The sequence below is a fragment of the Salvelinus fontinalis genome, chromosome 6 (genome assembly GCF_029448725.1).
Source record: "Salvelinus fontinalis isolate EN_2023a chromosome 6, ASM2944872v1, whole genome shotgun sequence".
NCBI lineage: Eukaryota > Metazoa > Chordata > Actinopteri > Salmoniformes > Salmonidae > Salvelinus > Salvelinus fontinalis.
This window is the reverse complement of record NC_074670.1, coordinates 62,024,108-62,051,789: the sequence shown is the minus strand read 5'-3', so window position 1 is coordinate 62,051,789 and position 27,682 is coordinate 62,024,108. Positions and strand designations below refer to the sequence as shown.

The following is a 27,682-nucleotide window of genomic DNA, read 5'->3' as shown; positions in this document are numbered from 1 at the left end:
GGTGGGTAAACAGTCACGCAAAATAAAAACGGTAGGTAAATGGTATTTACATGCGTTTAACCTCCACTACACCACTAGTTACAAGGCTTTCAACAAAGAGTTCCATAGTCTAATTTTTGTACCGGAGGCAAGAGTAATGTGCATAATATATATTATTGGGCTTGTATAAGAATAGTTGAAAGGCATGATAAGATCCTATTACTTTTTATTATATGATGCTATCAGTCTTCATTTCCATTATGTCAAAATGAGAGTGATTTAGGATAGCAGTATGAAGTAGCACTTTCAGTTGGAGTACAGTAGGTGATGATACCTGATGATAGAAGCTAAGGGCGGGCTTTCCAGAGTCACAGTGGATAGGAGGACTGACCTAAAAGAGAGAAAATCTGAATGTGTGATTATTATGTCTTTATGGACCAGCTTCTAACCTCAATACAGTGTGGTAGTGCTACTGGCTAATACAGGCTCTACTCTCTCTCTCTGTGTCTCTCTCACTATGTCTCTCTCGCGCTCTGTCTCTCTCGCTCTCGCTCTGTGTCTCTCTCTCTCTCTTACATTTTAGACATTTAGCAGACACTCTTATCGAGAGCGACTTACAATTATTGCATTCCTCTTAAGATAGCTATGTGGGACAACCACATATCAGAGGCTGTCTCTCTCTGTCTCTCTCTCTCTATCTCACTCTGTCAATCTCTCTGTCTATTTCTCTATCTGTCTGTCTGTCTCGCTCAATCTCTCTCTCACGCTTTCTCTCTCTTTCTTACACTCTCTCTAGCTCTCAATTAAATTCAAAGGGGCTTTATTGGCATGGGAAACACATGTTTACATTGCCAAAGCAAGTGAAATAAACAAATTTAACAACATCAACGAACATCAACGATAAGAAATTTACAGTAAACATTGCACTCAATAAGGTTTCAAAAAGATAAAGACATTTTAAGTCTTGTATTATCAGCTATGTACAGTGTCTTAGCAATGTGCAAATAGTTGTAGTACGAATAGTGGGGGAAGATATGGTGGTATTTACAGTCTTGTTTGTGCTCCACTGGTTGCACTATTCTCATGGCAACGGGCCACAAATCTTGCTGCTGTGATTGCACATTGTGGTATTTCACCTAACAGATATGGGAGTTTATCAATGTTGGATTTGTTTTCAAATTCTTGGTGTGTCTGTGTGATCTGTAGGAAATATGTGTCTCTAATATGGTCATACATTTGGCAGGAGGTTAGGAAGTGCAGCTCAGTGGGCACATACCGTGTCTTCTCTTGAAAGCCAGGTCTGCCTATGGCAACCTCTCTCAATAGTAAGGCTATGCTCACTGAGACTAGTCATAGTCTTAATTCTTCATTTTGTATACTCTCTGTTTAGGGCCAGATAGCATTCCAATTTGCTCTGTTTTTTGGTGGATTCTTACCAGTATCTTTTTGATTTCTCATAATTTGGTTGAGTCTAATTGTGTTGCTGTCATGGGGCTCTGTTTGTGTTTGTGAACAGAGTCCCAGAACCAGTTGGCTGAAGGGAGTTTTCTCTAGGTTAATCTCTTTGTATTTGAGGGCTTTGTGGTGGAATGTCTGGGCATCGCTTCCTTTCAGGTGGTTGTAGAATTTAACAGCTCTTTTCTGGATTTTGATAACTAGCGGGTATAGTCTACATTTTGCTCTGCATGCATTGTTTGGGGTTGTGCCAGGAACACAAAGTATATTTTTGCGGAATTCTGCATGCGGTCTCAATTGGGTGTTTATCCCATTTTGTGAATTGTTGGTTGGTGAGTGGACCCCAGACCTCACAACCATAGAGGCAATGGGCTCTATAACTGACTGAAGCATTTTTTTGCCAAACCCTAATTGGGATGTCAAGTTTTAAGTTCCTTTTGATGTCATAGAAGTCCCTTCTTGGCTTGTCTCTTAGATCGTTCACAGCCTTGTGGAATTTACCTGTGGTTTTGATGTTTAGGCTGAGGTAGATATAATATTTTGTGTGCTCTAGGGATACAGTGTCTAGCCAGATTTGTTGTCTTGGCAACTGGACCTTTTTTGGAACACCATTATTTTTGTCTTACTGAGATTCAATGTCAGGGCCTAAGTCTGACAGAATCTGTGCAGAGGATCTAGGTGCTGTTGTAGGGCCCCCTTGGTTGGGGATAATAGCACCAGATCATCAACAAACAGTAGACATTTGATTTCCGTGTCCGGTAAGGTGAGGCCGGGTACATCCCTGTCTATTGTTCTTGTGCCCTCGCCAATTCATTGATATAAATATTGAAGAGGGTGGGGCTCAAGTTGTCTCACCCCACGGCCCTGAGGAAAGAAATCTGTGTGTGTACTGCCAATTTTAACTGCACACGTATTGTTTGTGTACATTGATTTTATAATGTCACATGTTTTCCCTCCCACACTGATTTACACCCATTTGTATAGCAGACCCTCATGCCAAATTGAGTCAAAAGCTTTTTTGAAATCTGCAAAGCATGAGAAGACTTTGTTTTGTTAAGGTTTATTTGTTTGTCAATAAGGGTGTACAGGGTGTATACGTGATCTGTCATACGGTATTTTGGAAAGAAGACAATTTGACATCGCAATGATAATAACAATCAATCAATAGCTTTGGCCAATCCCCGAGGTTTGTAAGACCATGGGTTTAATAATAATTAGTCAAAGACTCAGCTTATGCAAAAGGTTAGTACAGTTTATTCACGAGAACGTTCTCAAGCCCACAATACAAAGACATCCATTTTATAGCGGCGCACATACTTCCACACAAACAGTAGATATCATACGCACATACTTCCACACAAACAGTAGATATCATACGCACATACTTCCACACAAGCAGTAGATATCATACGCACATACATTCACACGAACAGTAGGTATCCTATGCACATACTGTATCACTACCCAGTGAGAAGCACTCCCTGTCCTCCCCCAAGATTAGGAAGGCCGTGAGACAGACTCCCTGCCCTCTCCCAAATCTCTCAGTGGCCCCTAGCTAAGGTCGGCACCGAATTTTGCTCAGACAGTCTGTGTTTAAGATACTATAAAGATATATTGTACAGATATATTGTTTTACCCTAATTCTGACTAAAACTACACACATCATTAATAATAATTTTATGATTCCAAAGGTTGGAGAAAGGGTTTATCCATACATCTTCATTTTGGATAGGTATCTCCTCATGAATTGTTGTTTGTTTTGTTCCAATGTTCCCAGAAGTGATTTGATTCTATTGATTCTTCAATCACATTGAGCTTTTTTTCTGACATGCTGTTCCTTCTTTTTTCTTGGTGCATTTCTGTACTGTTTTAGTGTTTCCACATAGTGAAGGCATAAGCTGATGTTTTCTGGGTCTGTGTTTTTGGTTGGATAGGTTTCTCAATTTCTTTCTAAGGTTTTAGAATTCTTTATCAAACAATTTCTCTATGCTGTTTGTTTTCTTAGGTTTTCTGCTTGAATTTAAATGACATATGTTAGCTAATAGTTCAAATATACTGTTCATGCTTCCTACTGCTAAGTTTACACCTTCACTATTGCAGGGAAACATTTTGTCCACGGAAATGTCTCGGAGGGATTTGTTGTTGGCCAATTGTTTTTTGGTAGGTGTCTACACTACCCTCATTCCATTTATAGCATTTCTTAACAGCATGCCGTTTTTTTTTGGCTTTGATGCTTCATGGTTGAGTTTTGCTCTGTTCACGTAGATTGTGATTTTGCTGTGGTCTGAAAGGGGTTGGCTGACTGTGAATGCCCTGGGAGACTCTGGGTTGAGGTCAGTGATAAAGTACAGTAGTCTACAGTACTACTGCCAAGAGATGCACTATACAGTGGCAAGAAAAAGTATGTGAACCCTTTGAAAATACCTGGATTTCTGCATAAATTGGTCATAAAATGTGATCTGATCTTCCTCTAAGTCACAACAATAGACAAACACAGTCTGCTTAAACTTATAACACACAAACAATTATACGTTTTCATGTCTTTATTGAACACACCGTGTAAACATTCAGAGTGCAGGGTGGAAAAAGTATGTGAACCCTTGGATTTAATAACTGGTTGACCGTCCTTTGGCAGCAATAACCTCAACCAAATGTTTTCTGTAGTTGTGGATCAGACCTGCACAACGGTCAGGAGGAATTTTGGACCATTCCTCTTTACAAAGATGTTTCAGTTCAGCAATATTCTTGGGATGTCTGGTGTGAACTGCCCTCTTGAGGTCATGCCACAGCATCTCAATCGGGTTGAGGTCAGGACTGAGCCACTCAAGAAGGCATGTTTTCTTCTGTTGAAGCCATTTTGTTGTTGATTTACTTCTGTGTTTTGGGTCGTTGTCCTGTTGCATCACCCAACTTCTGTTGAGCTTCAAATGGCGGACAGATAGCCTAACATTCTCCTGAAAAATGTCTTGATAAACTTGGGAATTCATTTTTCCATCGATGATAACAAGCTGTTCAGGCCCTGAGGCAGCAAAGCAGCCCCAAATCATGATGCTCCCTCCACCGTACTTTACAGTTGGGATGAGGTTTTGATGTTGGTGTGCTCTGCCTTTTTTTCTCCACACATAGTGTTGTGTGTTCCTTCCAAATAACTCATCAGTAGTTTAATCTGTCCACAGAATATTTTGCCAGTAGCGCTGTCGAACATCCAGGTGCACTTTTGCTAACTTCAGACATGCAGCAATGTTTTGTTTGGACAGCAGTGGCTTCTTCTGTGGTGTCCTCCCATGAACACCATTCTTGTTTAGTATTTTACGTATCATACTCATCAACAGAAATGTTAGCATGTTCCAGAGATTCTGTAAGTCTTTAGCTGACACTCTAGGATTCTTCTTAACCTCATTGAGCATTCTGTGCTGTGCTGTTGCAGTCATCTTTGCAGGACGGCCAGTCCTAGGGAGAGTAGCAACAGTGCTGAACTTCCTCCATTTATTTTCTCATTTTTGTGTTATTGACTGTATGTCTCTTTATCCCATGTGTAACTCTGTGTTGTTGTTTTTGTCGCACTGCTTTGCTTTATCTCGGCCAAGATAAAGCAAAGCAGTGCGACAAAAACAACAACACAGAGTTACACACGGGATAAACAAACATACAGTCAATAACACAACAGAAAATCTGTATACAGTGTGTGCAAATGAGGTAAGGCAATAAATAGGCTATAGTGACGAAGTAATTACAATTTAGCAATTAACAATTGAGTGATAGATGTGCAGATGAGGATGTGCAAGTAGAAATACTGGTGTGCAAAGGAGCAGAAAAAAAAAAAAAAAAAAATATGGGGATGAACATCAAGACTTTTAGAGATACTTTTATTACCCTTTCCAGCTATATGCAAGTCAACAATTCTTAATCTTAGGTCTTCTGAAATCTCTTTTGTTCGAGACATAATTCACATCAGGCAATGCTTCTTGTGAAAAGCAAACTCAAATGTTGTGATTGTTTTTTATAGGGCAAGGCAGCTGTAACCAACATCTCCAATCTCGTCTCATTGATTGGACTCCAGGTTAGCTGACTGCTGACTCCAATTAGCTTTTGGAGAAGTCATTAGCCTAGGGGTTCACATACTTTTTCCAACCTACACTGGGAATGTTTAAATGATGTATTCAACATAGACAAGAAAAATACAATTATTTGTGTGTTATTAGTTTAAGCACACTATGTTTGTCTATTGTTGTGACTTAGATGAAGATCAGATCAAATTTTATGACCAATTTATGCAAAGATCAAGGTAATTCCAAAGGTTTCACATACTTTTTCTTGCCACTGTAGATGTACCTACCGGAGGAGTCCCCTCGAAGGCTACTATTGACTATGTAAAGACCCAGCGTGCAACAGAGATGCAGGAGTTGTGACCCGTTTTTGTTGGGTGTTTTGTCATAGTTGTGTCTAGGGGGGGATATGGGGGAGGGAATGCTGTCACCTCCAGGTAGGTCTTTGTCCCCCTGTGTGCTACTTGTTCAGTTCTGGCATTTAGGTTGCCCTGGACTAGTACATGTCCCTGAGCCTGGAAATGGTGGATGGTGGTGAAGCTGTCATCACTAAAGTATGGGGATTCTATAGGGGGTCGTGTACAGGAGGTAGTATATAGGTAGTATACAGGTAGTTTACAGGATGACATTTTCATTTGTTGAAATAATTTCCCTATTAATTTCTAACCAGATGTTAAATGCTCCTGTTTTAATTAATTTAATAGATTGGGTTAGGTATGAACTATACCAAATTAGCATACCCCCTGAGTCTCTTCCCTGTTTTATACCTGGTAGTTTGGTGGATGGGACTACCAGCTCTCTGTAATTTAGAGGGCAACCAGTGGGTCCATCTCCTCTATACCATGTTTCTTGTAGAATAACAATTTCTGTATTTCTGATTTCTTTGGTGATGTGTGGGATCCTGCTCTTTAGGCCAAAGGCAGATGACCTTAGACCTTGAATATTCCAGCATGAGATGGTAAAAGCTTTGTGTTCCACAATGTGCACAGATCATTAGTTGAGAGCATGCTGAGCATCTGCTGAATGCCTCTCAGGTCAATGGATGGGGCTTGGTTGGGTGTGGGAGTTGGGCCTGTTGCTCTGCTCACAACCTGGGCATATGGGTTGCTGTCATGTTGAAGTCCTTGCTGTAGGGTTGGGGGGCATGGAGGGGCATAGGCCTGATCTGGGGGGGGGGGGGGGGGGGGCTACATAGGGTGTGGCCCGGGTTGGTTTGGGGGGGTCGACTGGTTGGGGGTGTGGCTGGTGATGCTGTGGTCTGGGCGTAGGTCCTCTGGGTGCAGGTCTGGGGGGTCTGGGAGGGAGACTTGGTTCTGGGAGGGAGTCTTACATGTCTGGGTGGGGTGCTCATAATTATGATGCTCCTGTGTGAGGTACTGTGTCTGCGGTTGAGTGTTATGAATCTCAGGGTCCTGGCAAATCTTGTAGAGGTGTACCTGGTCATAGAGGCTGTCCAAATCAGAAAAACAGAATGATCCCTTTGATTGTTGTCTAATTCCTTCTCGCATCTACACTCTCGCCTCCTCTCACCGTTTCCCTTTGCTTGTGGACTTCAGTGCACAACACATCTCCTGTCTGTGACTAGGCAACAAAAAAAAATCTAAGCCAAACTTTCATATCATAACCGCTAACCGCTACACAGCCTAAATCGTTGCCACCATATTAACATCATAGTCAACATAGCTACTAGAACTAACGCGTTAGTAAACCTGCTACAATCACGCAGTATAGTGTACAGTCAACAGCAAGCAATTTAACAGTTACACCGGCGAGCCCCGGTGGCAAAATATTTATAAAACCAAAAGTAAAAAACAAAACCAAAAACAATGGCTACATAAAGAGAGATAGATATTCTGTTAACAGGGGGAAAAAATGGCAACATCAAGAGAGATAGATACATTATGTTACAATTTTAAAAAACAATGGCAACATCAAGAGAGATAGATACATTATGTTAGTGAAAAAAAACAATGGCTACATCAAGGGAGATAGATACATTTTTACGTTTTTTTACCTTGACTTAGAAGAGTTCCAGATGTTGGATAGCCATAGCCAGCTAGCTAACATAGCATCCTTTACTGTTTGAGCTGGATGTTTGTATATGCTAAACTAGCTAGCTGCAATCGCTAGGTAAGTAAGTGAAAGTAAAAATAAATACATCTAAATATAGCAGCTCTCTCTCTCTGTCTTGCTTCTTCTTCATTGTATGCACTGCAGTGCTAGCTAGCTGTAGCTTATGCTTTCAGTATATTAATTCTCTGATCCTTTGATTGGGTGGACAGCATGTCAGTTCATACTGTAAAAACTCTAATAAATTGGAGTCTGTCCTCCAGAAGTTGTCATAATTTCTCTGTAAGTTTATGGAAGGGGGTGAGAATCACGAGCCTCCTAGGTTTTGTATTGAAGTCAATGTACAGTACCCAGAGGAGGACGGAAACTAGCTGACCTCTGGCTACATCATGGTGCCTAACCATTTGAGTCTATTAGGAGCAGAATCTCTGGCTTTTTTGTGTCCTCAGTGGGTGTGGGGGGGTTGTCAAGAGGGCTATCAGGGGGGCTGACAGGGGTTGCTGGGAGGGGGGTGGGTCTGGTGGGTTAGTGGGTTAGTGGGTCCTGTCTTGTCTGTCCTGGCTGTGGTCGGGGTCTGAAGAGGGATGTTCTGTTGGCTTCTCTGGGGGGGTGGCCAGCTCTCTCACGAGTTGTTCATTGTCCCATCTCAGCTTTCTCACCTCCTCCTTCAACACTCTCCCCCCTTCCTCCTGCTGGGCTGGTTTTCCTCTCCCTCCTGTTGGAGTTTTGTCACCACAGTCCAGAGTGCAGACACGTCTCTTTCCCTTTTCAGCTCTCTGGTTTAGGGGGTGTTGTTGTGCTAGTCTGTTGGTACTTGTGCTGTCTGTCTCTTTCTCTCTCTCTAGCCATCTCTCTCGCTCTCTCTTTCTCGAAAAGGGCTGGTTACAGTGGAATGTGTGATAGCATTGTCTACATTGAATAGGGCTCAAAAGAATATCCATGGTCTCAGAAGGTCCAATTAGCATGTGCTAAACCTACAGTGCTAGTTGTAGTGGAATGTTGTGCTAGGGTGAGCTACATGAAACGAGTATAATGGAATGTTTTACTGAGAATGCTAATGCTATAATGCTAGTCCCTGGTTGATGAGCTCTCTCTGGCTCGCCCCTTGTGCATATTTCATCATCACATTGCTCTGCCTAATTAGGTCAGATAGATCCACACTCATTCCCATGGCAACTGATGTGCAGTGCGTACACTGGTGTGGTGGCTCCTTGGTGTATGTGGATTGGTGTGTGTGTGTGTGTGTATTTTTAGAGTCTGTGTGCATGTGTGTGTGTGCTTCCCTGCATCTGTCTGTTTGTGTGTGTGTGTGTGTTGTCGTTAGATATAATGAATCCCATCTGCACATTGGGTCTAGTTACTAAACCTACGCCTCTCCTGACTTCCTCGATAGTCCTTTGAAAGCGATACTGTCAAGGCTACAATGGAATTTGGAGGGACATTTCAGAAAGAGCAGATTTTAAGAAAGAGCAGATTTATGTTGCTGTAAATAATGTGTTCTCAGTCCCTTAGGGAAAAAAGGGTTCAATATAAATGAAATGTGCTCCCAATACCATTCTACAATGTGCCAAGGTACTGAGGAGATGCTACTAACATGTTGATGTTGATGAATTTGACAGTCACGCAAGAGACTTATAATGCAGTCAGTCAAATTATTACTGTCTCATGCTTCCTACCAGGAAGACTTTGTACTGGAAACATCAATGTTAGGCTCAAAGTGGGTGCTTAGCTAATTATCCAATTGAGAAAAGTGGTAGCTTGATTGCCGCTATCCTGATAATTGACTGCCACTTTTAAAAGTCTTGAGGCTTTCCCAGAAATTTAAATGGACCCTATCCCCTCCCCCCTAGCCTATCCTCCCTAGCCCCTCCTGTAGATCTGAAGGAGTTGGATAGGAGCAATATTGCAGAAATTATGTCAATCCTATCAAAAGGCAAACATCAAGAAAATACCATATTGCCTATACCTACCCAATCCCTTCAGATCTCCTAGTGTCCACGGAGGAGGGGCTATGGGGTCCATTTAGATTATATCTAGATCTGATCTGGGAAACAGCTGTAAAGATTTGACTTGATGTAAAACTAACTTTGATGATGATTTACACAGATTGTACCACCAAGATCTTATCCACCCCTTGAACTGGCATTCTTTGAAAGTTGGGGATAATCCTCGCTCTGCAGTGTTGCACAATGAAAGATAAGAGTTTTGTGTAAAATTCAGGTTTCTCATTAAGTGCAATTTGTTTCCTATCTCCCTATGGTTGCTTGGGGCATGAACCCTTTTTATGGGGTTAAATTAAGGTTAGATGTCTTGTTTTGTAGAACATATTTAATCATTGTTTTAAATGGATGGGATATGATTGGCCCCGAGCTCAACAACCTATGGTGTATGTTTGAACAATAACAGTGTATGTTTCCAAACCATGTTGACGAGAAACAATAAGGAGTGACACCTCTGATACAGAATTACTATAACACTCAGAATGAACCCGCAGTGCACTTTCCCTTTATCTGCATGCAATTGAATTGGGGGTTTAGTCTAGAGAGAGAGGTAATGCAAGTATAGGTTCACACCTTGAGTACAGTGTTTTATATTCTATCTACAATGGGTTGAATCTTGAATTAGAATCTCGGGAGATGTTCTGGACGTTTATGTGTGTTTCGGCTCTTCTCCCAGCCTTTGCCCCCTCTGTGGGTGAGAGACAGCTTCTCTGACAGCCTCTGACTATCCTTCAGCCTCACCACTCCTCCTCTCCCAAAGCGCTAGCTGTCTCCACAGCCCGTCTGTCAGCCATCCACTACCCGCCATGATGGAGGGAGGCTGCATGGGAAATCAGCCCATCTCGACGCCCAAACTATTTGGGAAATGGAAAATGAAGGAGAAACCCCATTGGTCTATTGTTTTTATTGGTTGGGGATGTTTTTATTGATATTAAGAATGGCATGCATACTCGGCTGGCACGATGTGGAATGATAAGAATATTTTTCACAGAAAGGTTCATTACTGGTATGGTATGGTGTTTTCACTTCACTTACAGTATGTTACCTGTAGACATACTGTAGTATCTGGTGATCTGTGTCTAAAGTACAATACAGGCCAGGGTTTGAGGAGAAAGAAGGACATTGATACTCTAAGGTATTAAAACCTTTCAGTGATACCCATCCCGGATCCGGGAGCATCCTCATCAAAAAAGCTGACTAGCATAGCCTAGCCTAACGGGACAGGGATATCATATGATATAATTTTCATGAAATCACAAGTCCAATACAGCAAATGAAAGATAAACATCTTGTGAATCCAGCCATCATTTCCGATTTTTAAAATGTTTTACAGCGAAAACACTATGTATTTCTATTAGCTAACCACAATAGCCAAAGACTCAACCGCATATTTTCACCATGTTTCTACCGCATAGGTAGCTATCACAAAACCGACTAAATAGAGATATAATTAGTCACTAACCAAGAAAAAACTTCATCAGGTGACAGTCTTATAACATGTTATACAATACATTTATGTTTTGTTCGAAAAATGTGCCTATTTGAGGTATAAATCATAGTTTTACATTGCAGCTACCATCACAAATAGCACCGAAGCAGCCAGAATAATTACAGAGAGCAACGTGAAATACCTAAATACTCATCATAAAACATTTATGAAAAATACATGGTGTACAGCAAATGAAAGATAAACATCTTGTGAATCCAGCCAATATTTCCGATTTTTTAAAAGTGTTTTACAGCGAAAACACAATATATATTTCTATTAGCTCACTACAGTAGCCAAACACACAACGCAATTTACTCCCCGCTGTCAGGGGTTGTGTGCGGAGAATACTTGGAGTCAAACGCAGGACACAGGTGTTGAGCGAAACCACAGAGATTTACTCACGATAAATGCACAATTCCACAAATGGAACATAAACAGATACGAACACGTATCAAAATACAACACCTAACGCACAAACAATCACGGACAAACAGAAATGAAAGCAAGAGGGTTAAATAGGGAACATGATGGGGGAATTGAAAACAGGTGTGGATAATACAGACAAAACAAAACGAAACTGAAAAGTGGATCGATGGCGACTAGAAAGCCGGTGACGTCGACCGCCGAACACCACCTGAACAAGGAGAAGGGCCGACTTCGGCGGAAGTCGTGACAGTACCCCTCCCCTGACGCGCGGCTCCAGCAGCGCGACGACACCGGCCTCGGGGACGACCCGGAGGGCGAGGCGCAGGGCGATCCGGGTGGAGACGGTGAAACTCTTGTAACATGGATGGATCTAGGATGTCCTCCACCGGTACCCAGCATCTCTCCTCCGGACCGTACCCCTCCCACTCCACGAGGTACTGAAGGCCCCTCGCCCGACGTCTAGAATCCATGATGGTCCTTACGGTATACGCCGGGACCCCCTCGATGTCAAGAGGGGGCGGAGGGACCTCCCGCACCTCAGACTGCTGGAGCGGACCAGCCACCACCGGCCTGAGGAGAGACACATGGAACGAGGGATTAATACGATAATCAGGGGGGAGTTGTAACCTATAACAAACCTCGTTCAGTCTCCTCAGGACTTTAAATGGCCCCACAAACAGCGGACCCAGCTTCCGGCAGGGCAGGTGAAGGGGTAGGTTTCGGGTCGAGAGCCAGACCCGATCCCCCGGTGCATACACGGGGGCCTCACTGCGGTGGCGGTCGGCACTCGCCTTTTGTCTCCTAATGGCCCGTTGTAGCCGTACGTGGGCAGCGTTCCAAGTCTCCTCTGAGTGCCGAAACCATTCATCCACCGCAGGAGCGTCAATCTGGCTCTGATGCCATGGTGCCAGGACCGGCTGGTAACCTAGCACACACTGAAAAGGTGATAGGTTGGTAGAGTGGCGGAGGGAGTTTTGGGCCATCTCGGCCCAGGGGATGTAAGCTGCCCACTCCCCCGGCCGGTCCTGGCAATAGGACCTCAGAAACCTACCCACATCCTGGTTTACTCTTTCCACCTCCCCGTTGCTCTCGGGGTGGAAACCTGAGGTAAGGCTGACCGAGATCCCCAGGCGTTCCATAAACGCCCTCCAGACTCTAGACGTAAATTGGGGACCCCGATCAGAAACTATATCCTCAGGCACCCCGTAGTGCCGGAATACATGGGTGAACAGAGCCTCCGCAGTTTGTAGAGCCGTAGGGAGACCGGGCAAAGGAAGGAGACGGCAGGACTTAGAAAACCGATCCACAACAACCAGGATCGTGGTGTTACCCCGCGACGGGGGAAGATCCGTCACAAAATCCACCGATAGGTGTGACCATGGTCGCTGTGGAACGGGAAGGGGTTGTAATTTCCCTCTGGGCAGATGTCTAGGTGCCTTACACTGTGCACATACCGAACAGGAGGAAACATAAACCCGAACGTCCTTAGCTAAAGTGGGCCACCAGTACTTCTCAGAAAGGCAGCGCACCATCCGACCGATACCAGGATGACCAGAGGAGGGTGACGTATGAGCCCAACAGATCAAACGATCGCGGACATCAAACGGAACGTACATACGCCCAGCTGGACAGTCAGGTGGAATGGGCTCTGAACGTGACGCCCGTTCGATGTCCGCGTCCACCTCCCATACCACCGGTGCAACCAGGCGAGAGGCTGGAATGATGGGAGTGGGATCTGGAGTGGGATCTGAGGATCTCTCCTCTGTATCATACAGCTGGGACAGTGCGTCTGCCTTAACGTTCTGGGAACCTGGTTTGTAGGAAAGGGTGAAATCAAAACGGGTGAAAAACATGGCCCACCTTGCCTGACGAGGGTTCATTCTCCTCGCTGCCCGTATGTACTCCAGATTGCGGTGGTCAGTCCAAATGAGAAAAGGGTGTCTAGCCCCCTCAAGCCAGTGTCTCCACGCTTTCAGAGCCATGACAACAGCCAGCAACTCCCGGTCCCCCACATCATAGTTTCGCTCCGCCGGGCTGAGCTTCTTCGAAAAGAATGCACAGGGGCGAAGCTTTAGTGGCGTACCCGAACGCTGAGACAGCACAGCCCCTATCCCCGCCTCGGACGCGTCCACCTCAACTATGAATGCTAAGGAAGGATCAGGATGAGCCAGCACGGGAGCTGAAGTAAACAGAGCCTTCAGGTGACCAAACGCCCTGTCCGCTCCAGCTGTCCACTGCAGTCTCACCGGTCCTCCCTTCAGCAGTGAGGTAATGGGAGCCGCTACCTGACCAAAACCCCGGATAAATCTCCGGTAGTAGTTGGCAAACCCTAAAAACCGCTGCACTTCCTTTACCGTGGTTGGAGTCGGCCAATTACGCACGGCTGAAATGCGGTCATTCTCCATCTCTAACCCTGATGCTGAAAAGCGGTACCCTAGGAAGGAGATGGACTGTTGGAAGAACAGACATTTCTCAGCCTTGACGTACAGGTCATGCTCCAACAGTCGACCAAGCACCTTACGCACCAGGGACACATGCTCGGCGCGTGTAGCAGAGTATATTAGAATGTCATCTATATACACCACTACACCCTGCCCGTGCAGGTCCCTGAATATCTCATCCACAAATGATTGGAAGACTGATGGAGCATTCATTAACCCGTACGGCATGACGAGGTATTCATAATGCCCAGAAGTGGTGCTAAATGCTGTCTTCCACTCATCTCCCCCCTTAATACGCACCAGGCTGTAAGCGCTCCTGAGGTCCAATTTTGTGAAGAAGCGCGCCCCGTGTAATGACTCGGTCATACTGGCTATGAGTGGTAGTGGGTAACTGTATTTTTTCGTGATCTTATTTAATCCTCGATAATCAATACACGGGCGCAAACCTCCATCCTTCTTCTTCACAAAAAAGAAACTCGAGGAGACAGGTGAGATGGAAGGCCGAATGTATCCCTGTCCCAGAGATTCGGTGACATATGTCTCCATAGCCACCGTCTCCTCCTGTGACAGAGGATACACATGACTCCTGGGAAGTTTAGCGTCTACCAAGAGATCTATCGCACAATCCCCCGGTCGATGGGGTGGTAATTGAGTCAAATGCCAAATCGGCATATTCGGGAGGAATGTGCATGTTGGAAACCTGGTTTGGACTCTCCACCGTAGTGGCACCTAAGGAAACACCTACACATCTACCTGAACACTGACAGGACCATCCCTTGAGAGTCCTCTGTTGCCACGAAATAATCGGATCATGAGCGGCCAACTAGGGAAAACCCATCACAACAGGAAACGCAGGAGAGTCGATCAAAAAGAGACTAATTCTCTCCTCGTGATCCCCCTGCGATCTCATAGCGATGGGCGCTGTGACCTCCCCAATCAGCCCCGACCCCAAAGGACGACTATCTAAGGCATGTACAGGGAAGGGAACATCAACAGGAATAATAGGGATCCCTAATCTATGTGCTAAAGAGCGATCAATAAAGTTCCCAGCTGCGCCTGAATCTACTAGCGCCTTATGCTGAGGATGCGAGGAAAACTCAGGAAATTCTATATGTAACCACATGTGCGCAACAGAAGACTCTGGGTGAGTTATGTGCCTACTCACCGGAGATGACCCATCAGTGTTCCGCCTGCTACCTCGACTTCATTTGAAATTGGTCCGTGATTCTGTCAGGGGTTGTGTGCGGAGAATACTTGGAGTCAAACGCAGGACACAGGTGTTGAGCGAAACCACAGAGATTTACTCACGATAAATGCACAATTCCACAAATGGAACATAAACAGATACGAACAGGTATCAAAATACAACACCTAACGCACAAACAATCACGGACAAACAGAAATGAAAGCAAGAGGGTTAAATAGGGAACATGATGGGGGAATTGAAAACAGGTGTGGATAATACAGACAAAACAAAACGAAACTGAAAAGTGGATCGATGGCGACTAGAAAGCCGGTGACGTCGACCGCCGAACACCACCCGAACAAGGAGAAGGGCCGACTTCGGCGGAAGTCGTGACACCCGCAAAAATAGCTTGCACAAAACCGATAAAATACAGATAAAATTAATCACTAACCTTGAACAAATTCATCAGATGACAGTCTTATAATATCAGGTTATACAATACACTTATGTTTTGTTCGAAAATGTGCATATTTAGAGCTACAAATCCTGATTATACATTGTGAATACGTAGCATCGATTCACCAGAATCTCCAGAGATATTTTGGACACTCACCTAATCTGACCAAAGAACTCATCATAAACTTTACATAACAATACTTGTTGTATGGCAAATGAAAGATAAACTGGTTCTTAATGCAACCGCCGTGTTAGATTTTTAAAAATAACTTTACCATAACAAACAGCTTGCGTTATTGCGAGACAGCGCTCGCCAAAACGGCAGAGAATAGGAATCAACATTTTCCACAGAAATACGAAATAACATCATAAATTGTTCTTACTTTTGCTGAGCTTCTATCAGAATCTTGTACCAGGAGTCCTTGGTCCTGAATAAATCGTTGTTTGGTTTTAGAATGTCCTTTTCTTCTGTCGAATTCGCGCCACAATGCTAGCCAATGTTGATAAGGTTCCCATTTCCTCTCCACGCAAAGAACGGAAAACTCCAAAAGTCCCAATAACCGTTGAATAATCTGATAAAACTCGGTTGAAAAAACCTACTTTACGATGTTATTATCACATGTATCAAATAAAATCAGAGCCGGAGATATTCGCCGTGTAAACCGAACGCTTATCAGAAGACAATATCGAGGTGCTTCGCGCACCTTGGTAGACAAAGGAAATTCCTGACCTGCCACTCCAAAAGCTCTTGTTCGACCTCAGATCAAGCTAGACACCCCATTCCACCTTCCACTGCCTGTTGACATCTATTATGAAGTGCATGTATATCGATAAATATAAGCCAGTTGAATAGGCAGGCCCTGAAATAGAGCCCCATTTTCAGAATTTTCACTTCCTGTCTGGAAGTTTGCTGCCAAATGAGTTCTGTTTTACTCACAGATATAATTCAAACAGTTTTAGAAACTTGAGAGTGTTTTCTATCCAATAGTAATAATATGCATATTGTATGATCTAGAATAGAGTACGAGGCCGTTTAAATTGTGCACGATTTTTTTGGGAAAAAAATAGCGCCCCCCCTATTGACAAGAAGTTCCAGTGGGACTGTGTAGACAGTAGAGGTGCAGTCATGTAAAACACAATGAACACAATAATTTTTGACCCAATACTTTATATATAACTATGCAGTGAGTATAGAATTCAATCATCCTGTCTATAACAATTGTTCTGCATCATTTCTCAACATTTTTATTGGAAATATATGTTTGAATCCCAACTGTAAAATATTGCATGTTTCACTTATTTACATTTTGTGGGCTTTGAATCGATGTATTTCTGTCCTAAGAGTTCAGTTCCAACCGAAGGGTATTCTAACAGGTTTCTCTAGCATTCATGGTATCAATATAGTGTCGGAATCGGTTTAATGACGATGCTTAGGGTTTGTGACTATGTAACTTAACACTCTGTTGAGGTTTCCAAGTGGCAGTAGTTTAGTAAAGCTACTGTATAGTGTGGTGATTCCTGACTATCCCAGGAAGACATAAAAGCATGAAAATGCTTCTCACATGTAATGCTGAGTCTGGACATGCAATAAACATGCATCCCAAAAGATTAACAAAATGATTTCCACTCTGTGAAGATGCTTTCCAAAATACAATATGTTTAAATTTTACCCAATGCATAGGCCTAATAACTTACAATATTGACCATTAGCCGGCATTCTCTTGTTGCCTCGCGTCAGCCCATGTTTAGCGGAGCTTAAATGAGAGCAAATTCCAATTATCTTCTTTAATGGGCATCGGAGAAACAGTCAACCTTTACTGAGTCATAATGACCCTACAGTAATCATGACTTACAATGTGTTCTGAGGAAAATGCTTGCCTCCATCTACTATCTTCACAAAGCACCCCCCCCCCCCCCCCCCCCCCCCCCGACATCAGCACAAAGCACCACCCCCGCCCCCCGACATCTCACCTTCATGGACACTGCTGCCCAGTCGTATCAAATCAATTAGCTGTAATTCACCAACTTGGATGAAACACTCACCCCCTTTAATATCAAATCATGCTCCAACTGCCCTTTATGGAGGTTGATCAACACACACTACTCTTGTACCGTCATTAAACAAGGTGGGACACAAGTAGAATAGGAACATTAGAATTGATGTAACAATTAACTTGTAACAAACAACTCTTTGTAGAGAATTGTACAGAAAGAATGGGGCAGAGATAAAATGATTAAAAGGGGCAGAGGTAACTGTACACAGGAGTAATTCTTACAGTATGATGAACTGGACCTTGTGGGTCTTTTAGCCAGACAGTGTGGTAGTAGAACTGTGTGTTACCTTTCACCACAAATGTTGGTTGATGTTGGCTCCTCTAATGTCATATATCCATCTATTTGCATGGATATGAACCCTACAATGAACTGTATTCATGGGTCATGTTCATTAGAACACACCATAGCAAAACATTTTGCGACAGAAAACAAAAACAAGCATTTCTTATTGGAGTAGTTCAAATAGTGCCTTCTCATCTCACCCAGTTTCAGAGCATTTTCTTCAGTTTAGTGACAAATGAACATGACCCTGTTGTCTGTCCAGGTTTGACCACGCTGCAGGTGGTGCTGGACACGGCTGCGGAGAGGAAGTGGCAGGTGACGGCCATTAACGTGGGCAACCTGAAGGACGAGAGGAAAGACGAAGCCTATCGCTCCCTATTCCAGGACCTGGAGAACAAGAAGGAGAGACGGGTCATCCTCGACTGTGAACAGGACAAAGTCCGAGACATTATGGAGCAGGTACAAGCTCAGTATGTGTAATGCAGCGAGTGAGATGTTGTTGGCGTGTGCTTGTGTGTTTGATTTTACTAGCCTTGTGGGGACCAGAAGTCCTCACAAGGATAGTAAAACAAGGAATATTCATACAAGTGGGGACATTTCCTCAGTCCCTACAAGGAAAAAGGCTATTTTAGGCTTAGGGGTTAGGTTTAGGGTTATAAATAGGGTTAGGATTATAATTAGGGATTAGGTTTAGAGTTAGGGGTTTGGGGTTATGTTAAGGGTTAGGTTTAGGGTTAGGGAAAATATAATTTTGAATGGGAATCAATTGTTTGCTCCCAGCAAATCAAATGTGTGTGTGTGTGTATATCAACTGTTTATGTTTGTGTGCATCCTTCCCTGCAAACTTCTCACATCTACCCAGCAAGTGGACTGAGGCCTTGCAACAATCCCTCTAATTGTTATATTAGAATAAAACAATAGAATTAAAAGGCATAGAGATTCACATGAACAGGTTATTTCTAAAGCTTCGCTAGACCCTGGGATAGTCCATTGATTAGTATTTAAAGCAAGCAGACATGTGTTTAACCAATACCCATATTCACCCCGCTGTTGCATGCTAGAGCTTTTATCTGAGAGAAAAATAATTCAACCTGGTCACACTCTCCTGCCAAAGGAAGTCACTTAAAATGCATTTTATTCAAATGATTCTTCAAATCTCTATATGTAACTGGATTTCTAAGTGGAGGTGTTACTCATGTGGTGGGATTAGTTGCAGGTGTGTCATTTGAGATAGTTACTAAAATGGCTTTTGAGGTAGTTACTGAAATGGGCTTCCTGTTTTAGTTTCGGTACTGACAAGGGATAGCACTGGCAGGTGGCAGTGGGTTATGACTTTTAATCACAACAATTGTACATGCTACAGGTATAATGTGGAAATATGATAGTGCTTATCCTTTAACAGAAATTTTGGTTAATTTTAGTTTTTTAACAACTAATTGACCGATGTCGGTTCAATAATTTACTGACGTCGGTTCAATTATTATAATTGCGTTTCGTTCGTTTTTTTTTCTGTGAGCTCAATGAGCAGTTTCTCCAGAGATAAATCAGATCCAGCCTGAATTGTGCGATGTAGTAGGGAGTTGTAGTTTCCAACAGGACAATATTTTACATAGTTTAGCGCAAACAATGTGGTAAATAACTTCTTACGGCTGAAATACCGTTAACGGGATCGATTTGACAACAGCCAGTGAAAGTGCCAAATTCAAACAACAGAAATCTCATAATTAAAATTCCTCAAACATACAAGTATTCAACACAATTTTAAAGATAAACTTGTTGTTAATCCCACCACAGTGTCCGATTTCAAAACAGCTGTACGACGAAAGCATACCATTCGATTATGTTAGGTCAGTGCCTAGTCACAAAAACACAGCCAAAGAGAAGAGTCACAAAAAGCAGAAATAGAGATAAAATTAATCACTGACCTGATGATCTTCATCAGATGGTACTCATAGGACTTCATGTTACACAATACATGTATGTTTTGTTCGATAAAGTTAATATTTATATCCAAAAATCTGTTTACATTGGTGCGTCATGTTCAGTAATGTTTTGCTTCCAAAACATCCGGTGATTTTGCAGAGAGCCACATTAATTTACAGAAATACTCATCATAAATGTTGATGAAAATACAAGTGTTATGCATGGAATTAAAGATAAACTTTTCCTTAATACAACCGCTGTGTCAGATTTCAAAAAAGCTTTACAGCGAAAGCACACCATGGAATAATCTGAGTACAGCGCTTAGCCACAAAAACAAGCCATACAGATACCTGGCATGTTGTGTCAACAGAAGTCAGAAATAACAATATAAATATTCACTTACCTTTGATGATCTTCATCGGAATGCACTCCCAGGAATCCCAGTTCCACAATAAATGTTTGTTTTGTTCGATAAAGTCCATCATTTATGTCCAAATACCTCCTTTTTGTTTGCGCGTTTAGTTCACAAATCCAAATTCACAAGGCGCATGCACTTAGTCCAGACGAAAAGTCAAAACAGTTCCATTACAGTTTGTGGAAACATGTCAAACGATGTATAGAATCAATCTTTAGAATGTTTTTATCATAAATTTATCATAAATCATAAATCAATAATATTCCAACCGGACAATTCCATTGTCTTTAGACATGAAAGGGAACGTAGCTCGCTTTCACGGCTGCGCGCGTGACTTAGCTCATGGCATTCTGCCAGACCCCTTAGTCAAACAGCTCTTATTTGCTCCCCCTTCAAAGTAGAAGCCTGAAACAAGGTTCTAAAGACTGTTGACATCTAGTGGATGCTTTAGGAAGGGCAATCGGACCAAATTTACACTGTATCTTGGATAGGCAATTACTTGAAAATCTACAAACCTCAGATTTCCCACTTCCGGGTTGGATTTTTTCTCAGGTTTTTGCCTGCCATATGAGTTCTGTTATACTCACAAACATCATTCAAACAGTTTTAGAAACTTCAGAGTGTTTTCTATCAAAATCTACTAATAATATGCATATCTTAGCGTCTGGGCCTGAGTAGCTGGGCGTTTACTCTGGGCACCTTATTCATCCAAGCTACTCAATACTGCCCCCCAGCCATAAGAAGTTAACTACAAAGACCATAATCCATTGCGCGCCTACTTGTCCGGTTGGTGTGGGCAGAGATCTGTATATAATGACTAGATGCTCATGTCTCCGCCTTAACAATGGGAGTTGTTGTTCCAAAAGAAGGAAGGCAGGCGGCAGCAAGCTTAGTTCCAAAATAAGCCACAGAAACGCATTGGGCTCATTTTGGACAGATTTTGGCGAGAGTGAAACCTCTCGCTTCGCCACTTCCTCTCTGGTGTGTAGAGGGAGAGAAGAGATGAAGAATGCGAGATCAAGAGGGATAGAGAGCAGTTGCTCTGCGCGGTATCCCTACCGGAAAAGACGTGATCTAAGTGATTGATAGTTGGTATTCAGCAGTCATAAAAGTATGCCATATTTACTTCAAGGAACTACTAAAATAGTGATTTTGTCATACAGCATAGCCAGCAGCTCTAGATGATGAGATGATTACTTGGAATGAAATAATAAAGTCATCAAATATAACTAATGTAATATACACAACAACAAAAATATTTTATTAAGGGTAAAGTAATGTGAGTAATCGATGGTTAATATATGATAAGCAGTAATAGGCATCAACTACCATCATGGGACTTTTATTAATTGTTTTATTCTGTGTTTTTACAGCATTCAACCTACATAATGCATAGTGCATTTAATGTAAAACAAAAAAATCTAAACTGAAATCGTCAACCGTGATAATTTTTTGATAATCGAACAGAAACCGAATCGACCTCAAAAAGCACTAATCGCTCCACACTAAAATATGGATGTTTTTTTGTGTTTGGTAGATAAAGAGTTAGAACTCCACTGAAGTATGCAATTTTCATTCTCAAACATGACTGCTGTACCATGAGGAATATGATTACTTGGTGACTGTCTTGTTTGGTTTCCACGTCATTATGGTTTCTGTTCTGTTTCCCTATCTGATGTTGCCCCCAGGTCATCACCATTGGCAGACATGTGAAAGGCTACCACTACATCATTGCGAATTTGGTAAGTTTACACACTTCTGTCAACCAGCAGTGGAATTGTAATCTCAGGAAGAACAAAGTGATTTGTAAAATAATTTATCAAGCTCAAAGCATAGTGATAAGACATTGAGAACACAGAGTGATTGTCTTCCAATTGAACCCTCTACGTATTACACAATTAGTTATCTATTAAATCATTCCTTTCCCGTTTTTTTTTTCCTTTTCGCTGACATTTCGATAGCTTGGGACTATAAGGTTCTATCTGCAAAAAGATGATTCTGAGATAATTGGCTTTAAAGTTTAAAGTCACACTCATTAGTGTGATGGTGTCAGAAATGTTTATCTTTTGAACTTAATAACATCAATAATTATTAATGGTTTTATTCTGTGTTATTACAGCATTCAATCCATTGAACAGAACGAGGTTATGGCAATATCTCAATTTTGACAAAAAGCTCTTGATTTGTATGATGCAAACATTTCCATTTTATCTCCTTATTTGATTTCCTTGTTTTAATTTCAGGGTTTTGTGGATGGGGACCTCTCCAAAATCCAATATGGCGGAGCCAACGTGTCAGGTTTCCAGATTGTGGATTTTGATGACCCGTTGGTGTCCAAATTTGACCAGAGGTGGGAGGCTCTGGAGGAGAAGGAATACCCTGGTGCCGACAGTAAGATTAGGGTGAGTAGATATCCACATTGGGTTCGGTTGAGAGGCACTCAGCTAGCATTCTTCTGTCTTCGGGGAGCTGTGAGGTGTATGCCGATTAAAAATGTTCCTCCCCCATTCTCACTCACTCACTCATACTGTGCGCGTGCAAACCCAGGAACACAGCCGCATGCCCACACACAGACACGCACACTAACAAGTCGTCACAACCCCCCTCACACACACACCACCTCTTCCTCCCCCTCCCCTGTGTCCCCATATCTCCCCACACAATCACACACCCATCCCCCTCTGTTCTATTGCAGTACACATCTGCGTTGACCTACGACTCGGTGCAGGTGATGACGGAGGCCTTCCGCTACCTGCACAAGCAGCGCATTGACATCGCCAGGAAGGGCAACAACGGCGACTGTCTGGCCAACCCCGCTGTGCCCTGGGCGCAGGGAGTGGAGATCGAGCGCGCACTCAAACAGGTGATAGCATGGGGTTGCCGTGGCAACGGCTGTCTGGCTCTGCCACACACACACACAGACACAGAAGTATAAGGACACACACATACACACACACACATACGCATGCACACACACACAAACGCACACAACACATTCTCCCCTGAGCTAACAGTGACAATCGTCTGCCCACACACAATAGTCAGCCTCCAGCTTCAGAGCTTAGACAACGCAATGTGAATCCAAATCTGTGTGGAGAAACTGAATTGGTTTTGTCTATGACAGAGGTATTTAATTGTGGCGTCTTGCAATTCTGACGATGTGCTTTTGTGTCCTTTTAGGTTCGTGTGGACGGCCTCACAGGGAACATTCAGTTCGATCAACATGGCAAACGAGTCAACTACTCAGTTAATATCATGGAGCTGAAGAATAATGGTCCTGTGAAGGTATGCTAGTGTTTCTGAATATGAATATGTCTAGAATAAGTCAGAATCTTAATAGATCAAGGTTGTATAATATATGAGACAGTCTTTAATGTGTTTGTCTGTGATGGAACAAGACAACAGCACATCAGAACTGAACCAATAGAGCAAAGATCTAAAGACACGACATTGGATGGAATTGGCCTACAGAAATCAACCATTTTTTGCACAAAGAGAAGAAATTACAGAGAATTCATAACATCGCTGTGTAGATGCTTCAGTCCTTTCCCACCATGTGAAACAACAACATTGTCTCATGACATTATGGCATTGTTCATTCACTATTCATTATTTCCTCCACAGATTGGATATTGGAATGAAGTTGACAAAATGGCTGTCACAAAATCAGACGTGTTCCCGAATGACACAACAGGGATGGAAAACAAAACTGTCATTGTGACCACAATCTTGGTAATGATTTATCATAGACTCTATTCATACTAACTGACTCATGAACACACAACAATTGTATATCATTTCCTTGGATTAGTTTCTCACTTAGCAATTGTTACTTTTCCATAGAATCATGTTTTTACGACTTTACAGTGTCCATATAAAATCAAATAAAATTGTATTTGTCACATGCGCCGAATACAACAGTAGACCTTACCGTGAAATGCTTACTTACAAGCCTTAACCCACAATGCAGTTTAAGAAATAGAGAAATTTGACTAAATATACTCAAGTAAAAAATAAAATAAAAGTAACACAATACAATAGCGAGACTATATACAAGGGTTACTGGTACTGAGTCAATATGTGCGGGGGTACAATTTAGTCGAGGTAATTTGTACATGTAGGTAACACATTGCATTGCCCCCCGTTCACCTCTTCTACAGCGCAGCTACTCTCTGTTGTTATCATCTATGCATAATCACTTTAACAACTCTACTTATATGTACATATTACTTCAACTAACCGGTGCCCTCGTACATTGACTCTGTACCGGTACCCCCTTGTATATTGTCTCGCTATTGTTATTTAACTGCTGCTCTTTAATTACTTGTTACTTTTATTTCTTTTTCTTATCTGTATTTTTTTCAACTGCCTTGTTAGTTAGGGGCTTGTAAGTAAGTGTTTCACTGTAAGGTCAACACCTGTTGTATTCAGCGCATGTGAGTAATGACATGTGATTTGATTTCAGTCGTGCTTGGCCACGCAGTCGTGGGTGAACAGAGAGTACAGGAGGGGACTAAGCACACTGAGGCTGTCCTAATATGGACACTGTACAACATACACAAACCAACCCATAGTTGTCTAGGGGCTCTATTCACTCAGATTTGCAAAAGTTCAGCTTTACAGCGTGATTGAAATTTAATGGCAACCTTCCTGCTTTATCAGAGACTTCATTCACAGTAAATGCTGCTTATGTCGGCTCAATCAGAAATTACCTTAACATCTCTATCACGGAATCTGTAATGCTTCAGCTTTCCATATTGAATAGAGCTCTAAGTCTGTTACAACATTAAGTTCGTGAAACTATTCATTCCTCTGTCTTTGTACAAAGCTAGCATATATACCATGATGTAAAGCCTAAAGGCAAGCCTACTGGACTGAACAGTATTTGTACTTTTCTCCCTCAGGAAGCCCCATATGTAATGCTTAAGAAGAACGCTGACCTTTTTCTAGACAATGAAAGATACGAGGGCTACTGTGTCGATTTGGCCGCTGAGATAGCCAAGCACTGCGGCTTCAAATACCAGCTGAAAATTGTGGGGGATGGAAAATACGGAGCCCGAGACGCTGAGACCAAGATCTGGAACGGAATGGTGGGAGAGCTCGTCTATGGGGTAAGAAAAGAGATACATGGATCTTCTAATACTGATTACATCCAATGACCTTCTGTATACAAACTATTGAAACATTCCCAGTAGTTCCCTTTAAACACAACTAAACCATATGCTGTTTCCCTAGAACAATAAGCTCCTTCTTCCTCTATTACCCAGAAAGCTGATATAGCCGTGGCACCGTTGACCATTACCCTCGTCCGAGAAGAAGTCATTGACTTCTCCAAGCCCTTCATGTCCTTGGGGATCTCCATCATGATCAAGAAGCCCCAGAAGTCTAAACCTGGAGTCTTCTCTTTCCTGGACCCTCTGGCCTACGAGATCTGGATGTGCATCGTGTTTGCCTACATCGGTGTGAGCGTGGTACTCTTCCTGGTCAGCCGATTCAGCCCATACGAGTGGCACACAGAGGAGTACGAGGATGGCCAGATCCAGACTAATGAATCGACCAACGAGTTTGGGATATTCAACAGTCTCTGGTTCTCCCTCGGCGCCTTCATGAGACAGGGCTGTGACATCTCGCCAAGGTGGGTCTTGTACGTTGTTAGGCTGGCCCACTGATTTACTAGTATTCTTACATCGATCTTCTGGCTCAGCAACCTGGCAACTCATACTACAATGGCCATCTAATCATCTCTCCATCCTCCTCTCCCCTTTAACTATTCCCCAGGTTGTTGTATTAAAAAATGGCAATGTAATCTCAATCATTTTACCCTGTAAAATAACGAGATAAAAATATACATTAACGATATCTCTACAAACTCAATCTCAGGACATTACACTTTGATTCACTTCCTGTAGAATCCTTGCAGTCCTTGTGCGCTCAACATACAACATAATACTTAAACAGACTAAAAATACCATAGGCCCAGTCATATTACTGATTGGCGTATAGCGATTTAATGAGGTGCCATTGCAGCAGATTATGTTAAGCAGGCTCCCACTTTGCACCAGAGAGGGGACAGTCAGTCACATGAATTCTGGGAGATTTGTCATCAACCCTCCTACTACATATCCACTCCCCCAGTCATTTTGAGTCAGGAAAGATAAGCCGTGGCGTCAATGTGTAGCTGTTCCCCACCGCATCCCTTTGTGTATGAATGATACATGCTGATGTATACTGGGAGAGCTAACACTGTATATTTGCTCCAGTGTGCTCAGTTTCAATTTATGTTTATGGTCATAACATTTATTTATACGCCCTCAACAGATATGAGTTTAGTGTGTGTGTCCTCCATCTTGAATGGCATGTATGGATGTTTGGTTTTGGAAAGAGGGATTTGATTGATCTTTGACCTTTTGCATGTTGTAGTGACCTCTGACTTTTAGAAAGTGTGTACTCAATATACTGACGCCATGTACATATTGTAATGGTTTGCAAATGTTTTGGAACAGTTATCTAGTAAATATGTTGGACATTTCTTGTAGACCAACAAGCCAACACAGTCTTAAGCCATGACCCATCAAATGAATCAATTCTGGCCCACCAGTTGGTTTGACAATCCATTTTGGAAACAGGATCTAACCATTTATATTTGTGTTCTTCACTAGATCCCTCTCTGGGCGTATTGTGGGGGGGGTGTGGTGGTTCTTCACCTTGATCATCATCTCCTCCTACACTGCCAACCTGGCTGCCTTCCTCACTGTTGAGAGGATGGTGTCGCCCATTGAGAGTGCTGAGGATCTGGCGAAGCAGACCGAGATTTCCTATGGAACACTGGACTCCGGCAGTACCAAGGAGTTTTTTAGGGTAAGAGAAAGACATAAATGACCAAGTATTTACTTAGGAATCCCATGGTAATATGTTAATATGGTAATTAACATGATGAACTTAGAAATTATGGAACATATTTGTTTCTTCTTAACTGATAACTGTGTATCTGTCCTCTCTCCACCCTCCAGCGCTCCAAAATTGCCCTATTCGATAAGATGTGGACTTACATGCGGAGCGCAGAGCCCTCTGTGTTCGTGAAAACCACAGCAGAGGGGGTGCTGCGGGTGCGCAAGTCCAAGGGCAAATACGCCTATCTGCTGGAGTCCACCATGAACGAGTACATCGAGCAGAGGAAGCCCTGCGACACCATGAAGGTCGGCGGCAACCTGGACTCCAAAGGCTATGGGATCGCCACGCCCAAAGGATCCTCATTAAGGTGGGTGGAATAGTATAACAATGTTGTTCCTAATGTTGTTATAGTATCCCACCTACCCTGATGTAGCTTTGCTTATGTGTTCTGGTTTGTATAAGGAGATGAGGTAAAACCCCTTAAAATATAAAAAGCCTTGCAATTTATTGTAAGTCGATAAATTGCAAACAAATTTAGAATATCTTAGCAAAAAAATTTGAATTATTT

General features: G+C 42.7%; 1 protein-coding gene across 8 annotated transcripts in view; it reads left to right on the top strand.

Moving 5' to 3' along the window:
- gria2b (glutamate receptor, ionotropic, AMPA 2b) overlaps positions 1-27,682 on the top strand; it is a 69,648-nt gene that overhangs the window by 35,673 nt on the left and 6,293 nt on the right. For all 8 annotated transcript variants that reach the window (XR_008759996.1, XM_055927374.1, XM_055927373.1 and 5 more), the window contains exons 4-13: positions 18,148-18,344; positions 21,912-21,965; positions 22,467-22,625; positions 22,919-23,086; positions 23,404-23,508; positions 23,848-23,955; positions 25,128-25,334; positions 25,491-25,858; positions 26,883-27,081; positions 27,234-27,481. Coding sequence is in view for 7 of the 8 variants with exons in the window: in XM_055927374.1 (XP_055783349.1) it covers positions 18,148-18,344; positions 21,912-21,965; positions 22,467-22,625; positions 22,919-23,086; positions 23,404-23,508; positions 23,848-23,955; positions 25,128-25,334; positions 25,491-25,858; positions 26,883-27,081; positions 27,234-27,481 (1,813 nt within the window). In the remaining variant the exon portion in view is untranslated. The remainder of the gene's footprint in view (positions 1-18,147; positions 18,345-21,911; positions 21,966-22,466; positions 22,626-22,918; positions 23,087-23,403; positions 23,509-23,847; positions 23,956-25,127; positions 25,335-25,490; positions 25,859-26,882; positions 27,082-27,233; positions 27,482-27,682) is intronic.